The following is an 18138-nucleotide window of genomic DNA, read 5'->3' on the forward strand; positions in this document are numbered from 1 at the left end:
CGCTACAGCGTAGCGTTATAAACATAACGACACGACAACGAAGACCAGACATCATTCTACGACAACAAGCATTAAGCACGAATAAATCGAATTTTTGAAGTATCTCACGTGTCATTGCATCATCGACCAATACAGTCCACTTCGAAGAATAACATTCGCACAAGGTTAATTCGGCGTGCGAAGTGCGAGTTCATCTGTTCAATCGAATATAAAACGCGTACGCAACACTCTATTTAATACATATTATCAGAAATCTCAAATCCAAAATGATAATAAGCGCATTCCACTGTAGCACGAGTACACATATAACGTGATTGTTAATTTCTATTTTCAGGTGCACGCTTTGCGAATTATCAAGTCAAGCTTGGAATTATAACAATCCTAAGGAACCACAAACTTGATGTTTGCGAGGAAACCATTATTCCATTTAAACATGAACCGCAAGCGTTATTATTGACGCTACAGGGAGGAATAACCTTAAAGATAACAAAAATGTAAAACTAATACACCGATAGTTTGGATGTATATACACATGTACATTATCCTGAAAAGTAAGCTCCCCTAGGAAAAATTTCGTTACAGGGGAAGCAGGTATTCTCAAAATATTAATTTTGCCTATATCAACATTAACCGTGATTTTTTGATAAAATTTAGTATATGAATAAGAAATATAGATAATAAAATAAATATCACATGAAGTTTTTCCGTCTAAATGCTTATACTCAAGTGGTGGAGGCCCATAGACTTACAGTAAAAGCTGGATAAGTGCAAGAGAAGGTGAAAGTGTTGATGAAGATTCTGCGACAAAATTTTGTGATAATTTTACAAAATTATTGGAAGAAGATGACAGTATAGATGAAAATAATGTACACAACATATTAATAAATGTAATTAATAAATATGAAAATCCTAGGCTTCTGAAACATTGCAAAAATAATCTTCCCGTCATTTCTAAATCTCAGAAGAATGCGTGGATGCCACAAACATTGTTTTGTAATGTATTTGAAAACTAATTACCAAGGCAAAATAAATGAATTTTAAAAGCAATTTACATTAAAAGATTACATACAAGTATTGCACGTTTTATGTCCAGTTATGAAGAAGAAGAACAAAGAAAATCCACAGACGAGGGTGTTAATCATAATACAATAGAACAAACAACATATAATTGACACCTCGGCTGGATATATGCAATGTTTGGGTCCCAATCTCTCTTGCATTTATCCAGCTTTTACTGTATATTTGTGGGGTCCCCTCCCCTACATCATCATTCCCTCGACGCCGTTGTGACGCCCAAAAAGGGTAAAGTACAAGAAGAATGAGAGTGGCGTAGACGTTGTACTTATATATAGTAGAAAGGAAGGCCCCCTCCTATACCAGGTCCAAGGGCCAGTCTTCATAGAGATGACTTCGGGGTCCAAGGAACAGTATGACTCCGGAGTTCAGGGGTCATTGGGTGAATCATGGAGCTGAATCACGGGAGGATTCAGTGTCTACAGCCTGGGCCCAATCTTATCGGTTCGTTACACCATCTACGGCGAGTCACAGGCGCCTGGGAATGGAGGAGCATACAGGTGTGGGGGGGGGGGGGGGGTCATCACCATTTTCTCTGCAAAAACCTACTATATTCCCTACAGTACGTACACAGCGTGCTCCACGTCACCGTTATAAACAGTCAACGACTGTTTATGTCTGTTGAGGATACAGAACACCCGCAGCTTTTCTACTTCGATACATAATGGTAAACATAACGGTTATACAGTAAAAAAAAGGCGGTATTTGTACGGCTACTAAAAAGAAAAATATGGCTGGTAGCGCGCGCATTATTTTAAATTTAAAAACAAAAACAAACGTAATTTTTGTTCTGTTATAAGGGTATGGGTGAAAGAATATATACTGCATATATATTAGAATAGGTTTTAATGTAAGTGAGATCAAGTACACGTGCATGCCATGCGTGAGATCGAACTAGACTAACGATCGGAGAAAGTTCTCGATCACCCCATACACACCGAGGGCGCAGCGATCACAATCATTTGGGCGAATATCCAACACTCTCTCTATCGATGTGCCCGCGTTGACATAACCCATGACAAGATAACCTATAAGCTACCTTAACTTATTTAAATTCAACATGTCAACACAATTGTTAATTTTAGGTAACGCTTTCGTTAACGTATCTGCAACCATTAAATCTGTTGATATATATTGTATATTAATAATACCGTTTTCTTGTGCTTCTCGCGAAATATGATACCTAATGTCTATATGTTTACTTTTACTGTGATACACACAATTTGAACTTAGCTTAATTGCACTCTGATTATCACAGTACACAATAGTCGCACCTTCAATGCAATTGTCGAAGCACATATGGTTCAATAGTCTTCTTAGGTATAAAACTTCTTTGGTTACTTCTGACAGTCCAACATATTCTGCTTCCATAGTTGAAGCTGCAACAGATTTTTGTTTCTTCGTTGGCCAGCTGATTGGACCACCAGCCAGGAGAACAACAGTTCCAGAGCAGGATCTCCGGTCTTCAACGTCACCAGCCCAGTCAGCATCACTTAATATATCTTAATGTTCGTTTTGCCATTTTCCAGTGGATTATACATGGGTTTGAGCAATAACGGCTCAAAACACTTACTGTGTAGGACAAGTCAGGCCTTGTTGCGTTTGCCAAGTAAACAAGTCCACCCACCAATTCTCTGTATGGACAATTTCTCATTTATTCCTCTTCTTCCCTTGTTTGAGGCTTCATATCCTTTGTCAGCTTTAGACCATATTCCATCGGAGTTGAAACAGGTTTTGAGTTTTCCATACCATACTTCTTTAATAAATCACTTGCATACTTTTCTTGAGTCAGTCTCATACTTCCTGTTGTACCTTCTCTTACAACATTTATTCCAAGGATGTTACTCAAAATGCCTAAGTCTTTCACTTTAAATTTCTTACTCAAAATGTCTTTTATGGCAATTATTTCATCCAAATCCTTTGATGCAAGTATGAGATTGTTACGTCCCTAAGTATAACCCATTTTCGTCTTTCGCCATTCCAAAGAGGTCTTGCTCTGGAATCCGCGAAACATCAGCGTTTTTTCGCTTAGCGACGCCCGCGATACGAAATCAGGGAACTCGCGGAATGCGATGGCGAAAACCCTTTGCTTGCAGGTTTTCGCAAGTGTTACGACGAGCCGCCTAAACGTACGTTAATCGAATTCTTCCCACGATCGGACAAACATCGTGTTACGGCCACCCGCCTAAACAATCGATATTCGAACAATTGAACTCCTCACGACTGGACACCTAAACATCATATTACGACCACCTACTTAAGTATTCGATAAGACGCGTTCTCACGGACATCCCACCTTGTCAATCATCGGCCCCTTCTCCACCACCAACGACATTATAAAAGACCTTACCGGACATAAGCAGAGTCAGTCGGGATCATATTATAAAAATAAAGTGCTAAACCTTTAAAAGTGCTATTCATTTAAAAACCTGTGAACTTTCTACGTGACACAAGCAAAGAGCGTGACCTACTCCCCTTTTGGGAGTATAAGTTATCGGCGCGACGCAAGTATGCCAGTTCCGTGATAGCGTAAAGCAGAGACGAAGTTCTGCTCGTTCGCAACCCGCGTTTTGGCTAACTCGAAACCAGGAAGATCATCAACGACGTGCTCGGCCGACGGTTCAACACAAGTGTATCCCCGAAGTCTGACGTTCCAGGCCCATAATAGGACAAGCTCCAGGAGTGCACCCGTGTGCTGTGCAGGACCACCACCAACCGCTTGCATCTTCCAAGGTCGAGTCGTAGCCACGCGCCGCGAGTTTAGTGTTCCGTCGAATCCGCGTACTAAGTGTAAAGCGAGACCTCTTGTGTGAGTGACCGACGCGTGCAAGAGAAACATTTGCTGACAACACCCGAAGACAGCGAAGGGTATGTAATATAAGCCAAATTAAAATACACGTACACATTCGAATAACCTCAATCGCGTATTTTGATCACCGGTCTCCCATCCTATACCCCTTATCTTTGAAAGGTAGGTCAAGGTGCGCCTTAGCGTTTTAAGCGGCAGATCCCGTATATAGTATTTAGTATATAATAAACGCCCCGCAAGACGGGACGTAACAAGATCATCCACATATATTATTATGATAATTTTACATTTTCCACCAGAGCTCACATAAACACATGGATCAGTTTCAGTTCTCTTAAAGCCAATATTTTCTAAGCATTCATTGATTTTATTGTACCATTCTCTTCCAGCCTGTTTGAGGCCATATAATGGTTTGTTAAGTAAACACACTTTGTCTTTATTTTTAGGATCAATAAAGTTCTCTGGTTGATTCATATATAGTTCATCTGACAGGTCTCCCTGAACGTACGCAGCAACCACATCCATTCGATGTACATGCATAGCATTTTCAACTGACGCAGCAAGGAGAGATCGAATCGTTTCAAGTCTTGCAACTGGAGCAAAAAACCTCCTCATAATCAACCCCTTTTCTTTGTCGATGACCACCTGCAACTAACCTAGCCTTATAGCGGTCGACACTGCCGTCTTGGTTATACTTTATTTTAAAAACCCATCGATTTGGCAACACCTTTTTATTTTTGGGACGATTCACTAATGTCCATGTGTTATTTTCCATTAGAGACTTATACTCAGATTCCATGGCGGTGAGTCACAATTCTCTATCTTCACGTTCCATAACGTCTTCCACAGTTTGCGGTTCTGACGATGATGGATTTCTTACATCTTTCACTGTGTTATAGCATTTTTTAGGTCTTCCAAGCTTTCCTGTTTTAATCTTCTTTGGCCTTCCAGGCCCTCTTTTTAGAATCGTCTCTTCTGATATGTTTTCACTAGATTCTCCCTCTGAACATGTTTCTTGGATATCAGCACCTTCATCTGGAGGAAAGTTGATAGGGACGTGTGCAAATTCCTCTTCATCGTATATTGCAGAATCGTTTGGAGTTTCATTATTGTCACTTTGGTTTTCTTCATTCAATTTTTCATGAAACCTCACATCGCGTCTCTTTATGACAGTTTTCGTTCCTGGTGACCAAAGTCTATATGCTTTAGACTCAGGTGAGTATCCCACCAAAATATATGGTTTTCCCTTTGGATCAAACTTGCACCTTCTTGGTCCTTTCTCCAGAGTTATCACTTTACTTCCAAAGATTCGCATGAATCTAACATTTGGCTTCGTGCCTGTGCACATTTCATATGGAGTCACATCGTTCAATACTTTTGTAGGGCAACGATTTCTAATAAAATTAGCTGGATTTATTGCCTCTGCCCACAAACTTTTAGGAAGATATGCTTGTTGGAGTAGACATCGTGCCATTTCCACAAGTGTTCGGTTTGCTCTTTTAGCCACTCCGTTTTGTTGTGGCGTGTATTCTACACTTAATTGTCTTTTTATACCTTCAGACTCTAAGAATTCTGTGAATTTGGCTGAAACATATTCCTTGGCATTGTCCGTTCGTATAACTTTTATCACACAGCCAGTTTCTTTTTCAACACGTTGCTTATAATTCTTAAATGCTGTAAAAATGTCTTCTCGATTCTTTAACATTACAACCTCAGTATATCTGGTTTTATCGTCAATGAAGGTGGCAAAGTATTTTGCTCCACCTAGTGATGCTGTACGCATCGGACCACAGATATCAGAATGGACTAGACCTAATGTCTCCTTAGTCCTTGTAACTGAGGAACTATATGGCAACTGATGAATTTTAGATTTGTCACATATTTCACATTTGAAGTTCGCTTCGTTTGACCACGGTATAATTCCATCAACTGTGCCATATTTATATAGATTTTTCAAGTCATTAATATTTAAATGACCATATCTGCAGTGCCATCGCATTAAATTGTTTTCTTCAATTTGTCGTGCAGCTTGAGCTGTTTCTGTTTCATTTTCATTAACAATATATAGATTTCCCTGCCTTTTTGCAGTTAATGCTACTGAGCCATCAACACGTCTCACCAATGCAAAGTCCTTCTTAAATGTTACACTATAGTTTTTATCAGTCATTCGCGTAATAGACATTAAATTGTTTCTAAAACTAGGCACCAGCATGGTATCTTGGAGTTTTACAGTATTTGTTCCTTTTCCATTCACTTTAACATTTAGTTTCACTTCTCCAGCACCAACAGATGTCACACAATGTTCTGCTGCTGTATACACTTTTGCACGTGTTTCATTATTAACGCACGAGAATTTTCTTAAGTCGTTGCACATATGTTTTGTTGCACCACTGTGTAGGCACCATTTCACTGATTTTCCTGGTTCAGCATTCAATACTATGGCGGGCATCGCGTCTTCCGTGCTGCTTCCAGCGTAGTTTTCCTTCTTTGATCTGCAGTCGCTTGATCGATGTCCCTGCTTTCCACAATGAAAGCAGTTTCCACTGAATTTAGTTGATTTAAATTTTGTACTTCTTTCTCTCGTGCTCCCGCGATAATTTTTATTTTGGTTCGTCTTACCTTTAACGAACAATGCATCGTCATTCACGGTTGAATCTTTGTTTGTTCATCGCGTCTGGCTTCTTGTTCGATTAATTTCAATTTCAGAGATTCAACGGTCGGTATATCATCACGTGACTCAATAGCGATGCAAAAACCCTCGTATTCAGTCGGTAACGAGTTCAGTAGCATTATAGATAATAATTCATCTGGAATTTTTATCCCGGCTTCTTCCAATTGTTCAGCCTTTGAAGAAAACGCATTAACGTAATATCTTGGTTCGATTCTTTTTTCATTCTGTATAGCTGCTTGTATAAAGCCGCTTTTCGTACGGGTCCTTTCGACTCATGAGCGTCTTTTAGCCGATTCCAGGCATCAGCCGACGTTTCTGCCTTTTTTATATGAATTAGCTGATTCTTCGAGACGCTCAAGAAGATCAAAGCTAGCGCTTTTTCATCTTTAGTTGTCCACGTAGCCAAGTTTTCCGCTGTTGGCACGTTCGATCCGTTTGGTTATTTGCTTGGGCTAGTTGGTTTTCGACTGACCCGTCGCACAGTGGTCTGTTTCGACAATCTAGCGGGACAAAAGTCACAGGTTGTACGTAAACCATTAATTAAGCCGAAATATTTATTATTTGTTTTAAAATCACCATCGACATTATTTTATTAGACTTAAAACTTTCACATCTTTCTTATTTAGGGTGTTTTAAAACCAAATTCATATTTTGGGGTTTTTTAAAAGGTGAGAAATTGATATGCAGAGTTGCAAATATTTGCAGCTATAACTGGTCAAAATTTGTTCTATAAAGCAAATAGAATAAAACAGCACAAATAGTTTCAGGTTCCACCAGGTTCCTGGATGTACAGAGCTTTTTCAAAGAAAACTATTGAAAACTTCCATGATTTTTTTGCCAATATTTTATTTCTGACAGTTGCAAATTAAGATACTCATGGCTGAGGATTGATTTACTACTTACCTGTACGTCTATAATCCATTATTTAAAATACTAACAACCGAAACTGTGATTCAATCGTGCTCCTTTAACGTTTAACGGATACTAATAAGTTCTAACAATCCGTAACTGAGCGACTGGCTTGCATTTGTTTTGACCATTGTTACATTCATAAAATACATATAAAGTTACATACCATGTTATTATAATGTTTTTGTCACAATCGTTTGTGATATAACAAACATTTATTCATTTCGGAGGGGTCATGTTTTTTTACTTTTGTCCCGCTAGATTACTAATAGACAGACCACTGTGGCGTCGTTTAACGACCGTGATTTGTACTCGCGATATTGGCGCAATTGTCACTGCACAATGGGGTATTTGTTTCGAAAGGCTGGCCAAAAATATTTTAGCAATACAGTAAAGACTCGATAATTGTTCAGAATTTGGGACCGGCGAAGAACACTTAGCGGACAGAAGATTTGATTCTGCAAACCGTTTGTATTTTGCCGACGTCGACGAACGTAGAAAGAAACAGTTTGATAAAAAAGAAAGAGGGACTAACGAGGGGAACTACCCAAGTGTTACACTCACTTATTAATGAAACTTTGCCACCTTGTAGAGCTTGTCGCCCTGAACACGCCTATACCCCCTTTTGGGAGCAGACGGCTAATTGTTTAAAAGATATTAACAATTAAAGTTAGTTACTGCTTACATTGAGAAGCATGACAAACTAACACATATAAATGCTTAGCTCCGCGGTAAAACGTTAGACTCGCAATCTAATTGTCCACGGTTCAAGTCTATGGTTCCCCCAACGTTTTTTTTCTTTTTTCTTCTTTCTTTTTAATGATAATCTGTCTCTTTTTGAATAATTATTACAACTGTGCTATAATCATTGCATTTATTAATAGGTCATTAATTACATGTGCTGAAATTTTTATAAAATTTAAGTTATCTTTTCTATCCAATACGTACATTAACACCCTTACCGCATTCAGAATTTACACGCGTTTATTTGTTATTATTTGTTTTTACGAGTTCAATTTATTTAATTATATTTATTTAGTTACATTCATTTATACTACTGTGCAAATTTATAATTTATATTTACAACATTAGAAGAAGACGCAGAAGACATTAGTGAAGAATCCAAAACAATAGGACAGAAATTATATTCGTATTTTATGGAAATTAATTGTGTGTGTATAACAAATAAACGCTAGTAAATTTTGAATGCGGTAAGGGTGTTAATGTACGTATTGGATAGAAAAGATAACTTAAATTCTATAAAAATTTCAGCACATGTAATTAATTACCTATTAATAAATGCAATGATTATAGCACAGTTGTAATAGTTATTCAAAAAGAGACAAATTATCATTAAAAAGAAAGAAGAAAAAAAAGTTCGGAACCATGGACTTGAACCGTGGAGAGTTAGATTGTGAGTCAAGCGTTTTACCGCGGAGCTAAGCATTTATATACGTTAGTTTGTCATGCTTCTCAATGTAAGGAGTAACTAACTTTAATTGTTAATATTGTTAAAATTTACTAGCGTTTATTTGTTATACACACACAATTAATTTCCATAAAATACGAATATAATTTCTGTCCTATTGTTTTGGATTCTTCACTAATGTCTTCTCCGTCTTCTTCTAATGTTGTAAATATAAATTATAAATTTGCACAGTAGTATAAATGAATGTAACTAAATAAATATAATTAAATAAATTGAACTCGTAAAAACAATTAATAACAAATAAACGCGTGTAAATTCTGAATGCGGTAAGGGTGTTAATGTACGTATACAAAAGGGGGTATAGGCGTGTTCAGGGCGACGAGCTCTACAAGCTGGCAAAGTTTCATTAATAAGTGAGCGTAACACTTGGGTAGTTCCCCTCGTAAGAGTCGAGGTGGTCATAAAAAATTAAATCCCTACATATCGGCGACACAATTGTTGGATACCATCTTCCCTATCTTCGGCAAAGGGCAAAATAACACCAACAGTCATTCCCGCGGGCTGCTGGTTAGATAGGCCTGACCTATAACATTTGTCCTTTCCTTTTTTTGACCATTCCACGCCTCCCTTTCTTTATAGTATAAATACACGTAGAACTTAGGTCGAAAGCGTCATTTTTGCCAGTATCCACGGTTCGGATAACACGCTAATCACCGTCTGAAGTAATAAATAGTCTGCATAAAAGTATCCTTATTGTACCGTGCTTTCTACAGCTCCGATCTCCAACACAATACTAATGCAACAAATAAACTTTTTATTTTTAATTTTTTTAAATAAAATTTTCACTAACACATTGATGAGATTTTCCTGATTAAAATAAGACCAAACACGATATTATTATGACAATTTGTTATGATGATTAAGCTTGTAAATGTTCCTCTTTTCTCGCTGTCTTTCTATGTTCGTCGACGTCGGCAAAATATAGTCTTGTGGATCTGTCCCGTAAATGTTCGCAGTTGTGCTGAATGCGAACACTTATCCAGAGCTTACTTAAAGTGAATTAAACCGGTTATTCTCGGATGAAGCAGTCTTCTACACGTTGACTATTCGAAATGTGAGCCCTGGTTCCTAAAAGTGATCACAATTCGAGATCGCTGAGGAACATTTAGTGGACAGAAGATTCGATTCTCCAACTGTTTCTGTTTTGCCGATGTCAACGTAGGAAGAGACAGTAGATAAAAGGAAAAGATGGATTCAGAGCTGATATAAGAGTTAAAAATTACATGCCTACAAATTTGTGAAACAACACTAATACAACATTTTTTAAATAAAATGTTATTAATACATAACATTTTTCTGATTATTATTCATTCTTTCAAAAAATTATAAATAATTACAGAATTATATATACTGTAAAAAAGTACGAAAGTGTCACGCCCTGTGACGCATACTTTAAATTCCTTTGTCATCATCCAGATTCATCGTTTCGCAATTCTGAATAAGCAGTTCATTCGGGTCGGCGTACTGTGAAAATGCTGACAACCCGAATGAAGGTAGTTCATCCGAATTGACAAATCAAACTTTGTGACCCCTTTTCATCAATATAAAATAACGCGACCCAACACGCTAGCAGTTCGTAGCTCGCAGTTCGAAGTAGCAGTTCGTAGTTAGCAGTTCGAAGTAACAGTTCGCAGTAACGATAATACCCGAGTTCGTAGTTCGTAACCCGCAGTAGCAGTGACAGTAACAAGTACTAAAAATCCGCGAGTATAATCCGCGAAGTACGTTTCGAGTTCGATCTTCAAGAATCTACACGGTTTACGGACCATTCATCGAAAGACAGTTCACCGAAGACAATTCACCGAATGGACAATTTATCGAATGTACAATTCATCGAATGGACATTTCACCGTATACCGATTCACCAAATCCCACTTCACCGAACGCACATTTCACCGAATGAAACAATTCATCGAATGTTTTTGATGTTATTTTGTCTTCCCGATTTCTACAAATTGTGATCTTTTAAATAATAACGAAATCGTTGCCGGCCGCCTCACAGCGCTGCGGCCGGATTTAAATGTATGTCCTAGACTAACCTATCACATCTATGTATGGTTTTAAGCGTATTACCAATTTTCGATGAACTGTCAATTCGGGGAATTGTTTTTGGTGAATTGTCCCAATCAGTGAACTGTCCCTTCGATGAACTGGCATTCGATGAATCATGTCTTTCAGTGAATTAGCATTCGGTGATTTGTGTTCGATGAATTGTCTTTCGATGAACTGGATGTATACCATTTTTATATACATAATATAACTCGGTGGAATCAAGTGAGAGCGAGAGCCACCGACTTTACAAAAGATGTAATCATATAAAGTAGCAGGAAGATACAAAACATAAGATTCTTAGATTGTTCAGATTAGTTGAAATTATTATAAAAATATCGTGTTTGTGTCTAAGTATATTCTGTCTATTAATCCTTCACCTCTGTAGTTCTGGTTTCACGAAATTGTTGACCATATTGTTGTACCGAGCTGAGTTTACAGTCGTGGTAATTCCATTCTCCAGAAAAAAGTACGGGCCAATGATGCCAAATTCACCAATACCACACCAAACTGTCACCTTTGGGCTGTGCAACGGTGTTTCATGGACTTCACAGGAATTTTGTGAAGCCCAATATCGGAAGTTCTGTTTATTTACTGAACGGTTTAAATGGAAATGTGCTTCATCATTCATCATGATGGTCGCGTCATCATGTTCTTCAATAATTTTGAGTATTAGCTCGGCGGAGACTGAACGTTGTTGATAATCCCCTTCGTTTAACTTCTGAACGACCATCATTTTGTAAGGGTGGAATCCCATATCTTTGTGTAGGATTCGCCTTACTGTGCTTTCGCTCATTCCTAATTCAGCAGCATGTCGTCGAATAGAACGAGTTGAACTCCTTAAGCCTCGTACTGACTTGGGCATTTTGCCCAAACGAATGCTCTCGGCGAATGAACGTGAAATTTCTCCGGCTGTTCGCGCAAACCTTTCTACCTGGGGTACCGTAAACCTTTCTATTTCGGTTCTTTCTACCGTAAACCAGTCGAAGTCAAAATGTCGACAGGAACAGATGTGACGCTCGTCAGTGCAGCCTATATTGTTATGAATACAATAATTAAAAGAAAAAGAGGAAGAAAAAAGCAAGATAAACGATGTTGGATTAGTGAAATGTATAAAAATAGAGCAACCTCTAGCGGCGAAAATCTAATTAGAGATTTACAGCTGGAACCTAGTGGACATTTTAAAAACTTTGTGAGAATGTTGTCGGAAGATTTTGAATTTTTAATAAATGGTATCGGCCCCAAAATTCAAAAAAAATACACCAGATTTCGAAAAGCTGTGACGGTGAAAGAACGTTTAGCGATAACGCTACGTTTTTTAGCAACGGGAGATTCTTATACAAGTCTTCAGTATTTGTTTAAAGTGTCCAAGCAATTAATTTCAACAATTGTTCCGGAAGTATGCCAAGCGCTTGTTGAAATTTTAAAAGAACATATAAAGGTAAGTGTACATATTTAAAAATACTTATTTATTAATTTATTTAATATATTGTCGTAATCTTACGATTGCGCTTAAGGTAAATAAAAGGAGACTTTTAATTTATTCATCACTTCTATTTATTTTTACAATATTCGCATTCGCACATCATTCAACCAATCACCCATACCTTACACCTGTCGTTCGATTCTCATTTGCTCTCACTCATTCGGCGCACATTACATTCCCATTCAAACATCCTTTCTCTCACTACAATATACATAGACTTACTTACTAAATAACATTAATCTTTTCCGGCATTTAAAATATTTATTATTGCCGCTGGAATAATTGAAGCTTGTTTTCTTTGTGCATGATTTTGTGTATGGTAATGAATATTATGCCGAATTGAGGGAGTAGTTGACGGAGCTTGATCAAATACCCCCATGTCCGCCTCGAATAAAATATTGTTTATAGCTCGCTCCACTTGAACACGTGTGCGATGAGTATATTTGCGTACTTTGTTAGCAACGTGCTTGGAATATATGTCACATTCGTCCGGCTGCTCTTTTGCTATTGATTGTTTCATAATTTCATATGCTTCCTCCAATCTCTCCTCATCCCTTCTATCGTGACCTCGCTTGCGCCGTTTCGGAGGCACAGGCACTGGAGTAGCCGTACCCGTTCCCGTATTTTCTTGCGGTATGTGAAGGGCTGCACTTTCCTCAGTGCAGTCTTCCTCATTGCAGTTTTCCTACAAATTTAATTTGTTAAATTACTTTTAAACATTTATGTGTTTGAAACAAATGTTTATTTTTATTTTTATTTTTTCAGATGCCATCAACGCCAAATGATTGGCTGGCAATTTCACAAAAATTTGAGGAGTTATGGAATTTCCCACATTGGATAGGAGCAATGGATGGAAAACATGTGGTACTGCAAGCACCTGCCTACAGTGGGAGCGATTTTTACAATTATAAATCGCAATTCAGCATTGTTTTATTTGCCTTAGTCGATGCTGATTATAATTTCCTATATGTCGATGTAGGGTGTCAAGGTCGAATTTCGGATGGCGGAGTTTTTAAAACTTCCGAATTATCAAAAAAAATTCGTAGAAACTCTTTGGGGTTGCCAGAAAAATCGGTCTTGCCAAATAGGACCAAAGAAATATCCTACGTATTTATTGGCGATGAAGCATTTGCTTTAACTGAAAATTTAATAAAACCTTTCTCTGGCACTTATAATAAAAAATCAGCCGAAAAGATTTTTAACTATCGACTCAGTAGAGCTCGACGAGTGGTAGAAAATGTATTTGGAATTTCTTCGGCAGTATTTCGAGTACTGAGAAAACCCATGTTATTGGGCGTTCGCGAACACATAAAGCCTCGTACTGACCTATGCATTTGTGCGCCGAGAACGTTCTTTCGGGCAAAAATGCTGAAGTGAGTACGGCCCGTTAATGTGTTCGCGAAGGCACAGAGCACGAAGGAACAGTTTTTGACCGCTGTAGCCTCGTACTCACTAGAGCACTCGTGCGCCGAAAACGACCCGTTATGAGTTCGCAAAGGCCCTGGGCACGAACGAACGCTTTCCGACGGCTGTCGGCCCATCAAAGGATATTCGTGCGAACAATTTTACTATGCCGGTTACAAATTTCCAAATACCGTTAGTCGACCGCTGTCGAATTTACCCTTCGGAAAAACTCAGTTTATGATATGGCCTGATGAACCGTCATAAACTGATTTTCGAAATCCCGAACAATTTTTGATATTAATTGTTTGGATACTTTAAACAGATACTGAAGGCTCGTATATGAATCTCCTGTTGCTAAGAAACGTAGCGTTATAGCTAAGCGTTCTTTCACCGTCATTTCAGCTTTTCTGAATCTGGTGTCGTTTTCTTGAACTTTGGGACCGATAGCGTTTATTAAAAATTCAAAATCTTCCGATGACTTCCGCACAAAATTTTTAAAATGTCCACTAGCTTCTATCTGTAAATCTCTAACTAGTTTTTCACTACTAGAGGTTGCTCTATTTTTATACATCTGACTAATCCACCATCGTTTATCTTGATTTTTTCTTCTTCTTTTTCTTTTAATTATTGTGTTCATAATAATATACGCTGCACTGGCGATCGTGATATCTGTTCCTGTCGACATTCTGACTTCGACTGGTTTACGGTAGAAAGAACCTTCCTACATAGAACCCAGATACAAAGGTTTACGGTACCACAGGTAGAAAGATTTGCGCGAACAGCCGGAGAAATTTCACGTTCGTTCGCCGAGAGCATTCGTTTGGGCAAAATGCACAAGTCAGTACGAGGCTTTACGGTTGGGCTGTACCTTTGAGGTACTTATGTGGTCATATGACCGGTGGGGCTGGGTATGCAGCTTAGATGGTTCGGGACCCCTGATGGGGATTTGTTCTGACTTCATTGATTCGTGCATCACAGGGGGTCTTGTTTATGACACGGAATTGAAAGTCGTGATAAGGCCATGATAAGCCTTCGTTAAGGCCAGCTAGGTTAATGTAGAAAAGGTGAAAGTACCCGTAAAAGATTGTAAACCGGTTGTCACGAGTCTTGTGGACAATACGAGTTTCAAAATAAACGTTCTAAGTTTATAGAACCTTGTCCTTGGAAATTTTATTTATTGTTAGAAAATTTCTAAGCTTTGAATGGCAATTGCTTTAGTACCTGACAAACTACGACTCCGACGAGGTTAGGAGATTTTCTTGTAATTATGAGATATTATCGAATGTAAAGGATCGTGCTTCTAAATTAGTGTAATAAACCGCTACATTCGCAATGCCGCGAAACACAAATTATACTTCGCACGCGACTGATTTAATTGTTGACGAAGATTTAATTTAGTCTGAACTTTGTATCTCATTTATAGACATCAGTTTAAGCGACGTTCTATCTGTGATAAGTCATCTCAGAGGTTATTAAACTTCTGGCGAAGACGAACCTTGTCTCTATCTTCAAACAGTGCAAAGGGTATAGCCGGACAAGATGGTCAAAAGTGCTCCCAAACCAAATTCGACTTGCAATGGCTCATTCGATAGCTTATCAAGGAAAAATAATCTGTGTCAAGTCTCAGCCCTGTATCTCATCTGGCGGGGGGGGGGGTTAGTAATAGGCAAAAATGTAAAACACACGTTCTGGTCAATTTCTCCTATATTTGTGCACGAAAAATTCGGAAAAAAATCAAATATTTCTATTCATGAGGCACATATTATACTAGTTTTGCAGATTTATATTCTCAAATTATTTGAGAATTTTTGGTCAGGTGCGCCATAGTTAAAAAAATTGAGAACCGAGTTTTTCGCTGTTTTTTGCGTGTCAGAGTTACTTGTACGGCGAATTTTCGTCTGTTCTTTATCACATAAGTGTGTTATACAATGTTCAATGTTTTTACGTACAGTGAAACGGAATAAGAATTTAAAAAACTAAATAAACTAGAATTATTGAAAGTACTTTATGTGAGTTATATCTCAAAAGATCGAAAGGTTTTTCAACGGTGTCGGTGGTCCAACGGTTCAGACGCCTGACTGCTAAACCGCTGTTAGGGTTTTCGTAGGTTCGAGTCTGCATAAATATGAAATAAAGAATATTTTTATTCAAAGTGTCCAGAATTAATTCCACCAGTGTAAGTTGTATCAACGCTTCTATAACTTCCCCTTCTTGAGGTAACAGCAAATTATTATTACCAATCACATGAGATCTTGATTATAACGTCTGATTTTCAGAAGACGTGGTACGGTTTGTTGCTCATGTATCAGTTGAGATTCAAGTGTTATATACAGCAACTTTTACGAAGATCCTACAGTTCCTTTGCCTATAGTAAGTTAACACTACAACTATCGACGTTTGATGCACACTTATTTTTAAGTTGAGAATAATGTAGATTACTAAGTAGATAAAAGATAAAACATAATTTAATATATCCATTTCCTCAGGTTATTAACTCACATGTTTACATATCTATAGAGTTAGGCATATTTACAAGTAATGAATAATACATTAATTGCAAATAACGGATAATTTATCACTCGAATTGAAATTATTAATGCAACAAAGTTTTTTAAGAATGACGAATCATCTTTTATTTGAGTAATGTAAATGACCAATTTAAATAATAATATAACAAAATCCGTCATTCTCAAACAACTTATATTGATTTTTAATACATAGATGCTACTGTGCTATACTTGCAATTTTTATGGCTTCTTTGTTCAGGAGTTTCTTATTGTTAGATGTAACAGCATTGTCTTTTAAATAACATGTACTGTCATCTACACTTGAACACATAAATTATAGATTTTATTTTGATATGTTCAAATATGATTCTGTGATAGCATTTAAAAGTTAATGTTTCAGAAATTAATAAACAATTTAAATTAATTTCGGTATAAAGGAATAAATTACATATTTACTTATTTTCTTGCATATTTTTATTAATTATTAAAATTCTTTGTTTTGTATAATTATTCTTATTTGACGTAATAACTATCATAGAAATCACCAAAAACTTATATATACAAATAATGCGAATTGTTAGAATCATTTTAAGTTTGCTTTTTGCTACGATTCCAAATTAGCAGCTTTTTTAATTAAACGCCACCTTGTATGTACTAACCGAGCTAAGCTCGTTGCGTTTTAGGTTCTTAGATAGGAACCTTATATTTCCGTCCCCGTGTCCAACTATAATACATATGCTAGAGATACAAAGATAAGGGGGTGAAATGTGCCTTTAGACCAAATTGATCAATGACCATATCAATTAATAGACCGTTCAAAGAAAATCATTTGTGCCAAGCATGAAACTGCTACCCTTACTTGAAGGGTAGTTACAGGGATCCGCACCGGCTCAATCTTTTTTTTTTGAAAATTAATTTTTTCAAGCTTCTAAGTACATGATAATCGTTAATATACTTGTTTACAAATGTTCCAATAATATTTTTTTAATATTTTAATCTGTAATATATATAAATACCATTTTGGAGTACTTTCTATTCTACCGTTTCTCTTGTCATGTATTTTGTCAGTTACAGTATTGTTTAGTATTTGTCATTATTTTTAACAATTCTGGATAAGTAGTCGCGATATATGTAAGCTGATCCGACCTTGTTTACTTTTAAAACCAAGTGCCAATGTCAGCTATCTAGGAACCCACGGAGTTTATGCGAACACCTGGCGTGGATTCTATATATATGTATATGTAGGCTGATCCGACCTTGTTTACTGTTAAAACCAGGTGCCAAAATTCACTTATTCACTATATATATATATATATATATATATATATATATTTTACACTCTTCGCGGATCAATCTTCACCGACGCAGGTGCAAATCCGTGCGTCTAGAGATAAAGTTGTCGATTGAAAATCGCGATAATTAGCTGCTCGGTAAAGTCCTACTATATATACAAAGCTCTTATTCCGTAACTATTAATGATACAAAAAATTGTTGATATGGAAATTGCACGGGAAAAGGGGGTCTATATTTTGGTCGAAGTGAAAAATCTTTTGCATTATTAGTTTAAGAGATATGATGGACAAGTTTTGCTTTTTAAATGGAACCGTATATTTTTTGTTAGATCATGTAATAGTGCTTTTCAAGACGAATTCATTAAGCTATAATGTATACACTCGATTTTAATTAGTTTTCAGGATATAACGTTTACAAATTTCCCGATTTTCAGTAGATACATAACTC

The 18138-nt window shown here is 37.1% G+C and overlaps 2 protein-coding genes across 2 annotated transcripts in view; both read left to right on the top strand.

Annotated features, from left to right (window-relative positions):
• Positions 1-916, top strand: part of LOC117610887 (cytochrome P450 6A1-like) — a 32885-nt gene extending 31969 nt beyond the window's left edge. The window contains exon 6 of the mRNA XM_034338728.2: positions 335-916. Within this exon, the coding sequence (XP_034194619.2) occupies positions 335-498 (164 nt within the window). The 3' untranslated portion in view covers positions 499-916. The remainder of the gene's footprint in view (positions 1-334) is intronic.
• A 14892-nt stretch (positions 917-15808) lies between these two features.
• LOC117610876 (putative cytochrome P450 6a13) overlaps positions 15809-18138 on the top strand; it is a 44505-nt gene continuing 42175 nt past the window's right edge. Inside the window, exon 1 of the mRNA XM_034338712.2 lies at positions 15809-16261. The gene's annotated coding sequence lies outside the window, so the exon portion shown is untranslated. The remainder of the gene's footprint in view (positions 16262-18138) is intronic.

This window comes from Osmia lignaria, chromosome 4, assembly GCF_051020975.1.
Source record: "Osmia lignaria lignaria isolate PbOS001 chromosome 4, iyOsmLign1, whole genome shotgun sequence".
Classification (NCBI taxonomy): domain Eukaryota; kingdom Metazoa; phylum Arthropoda; class Insecta; order Hymenoptera; family Megachilidae; genus Osmia; species Osmia lignaria.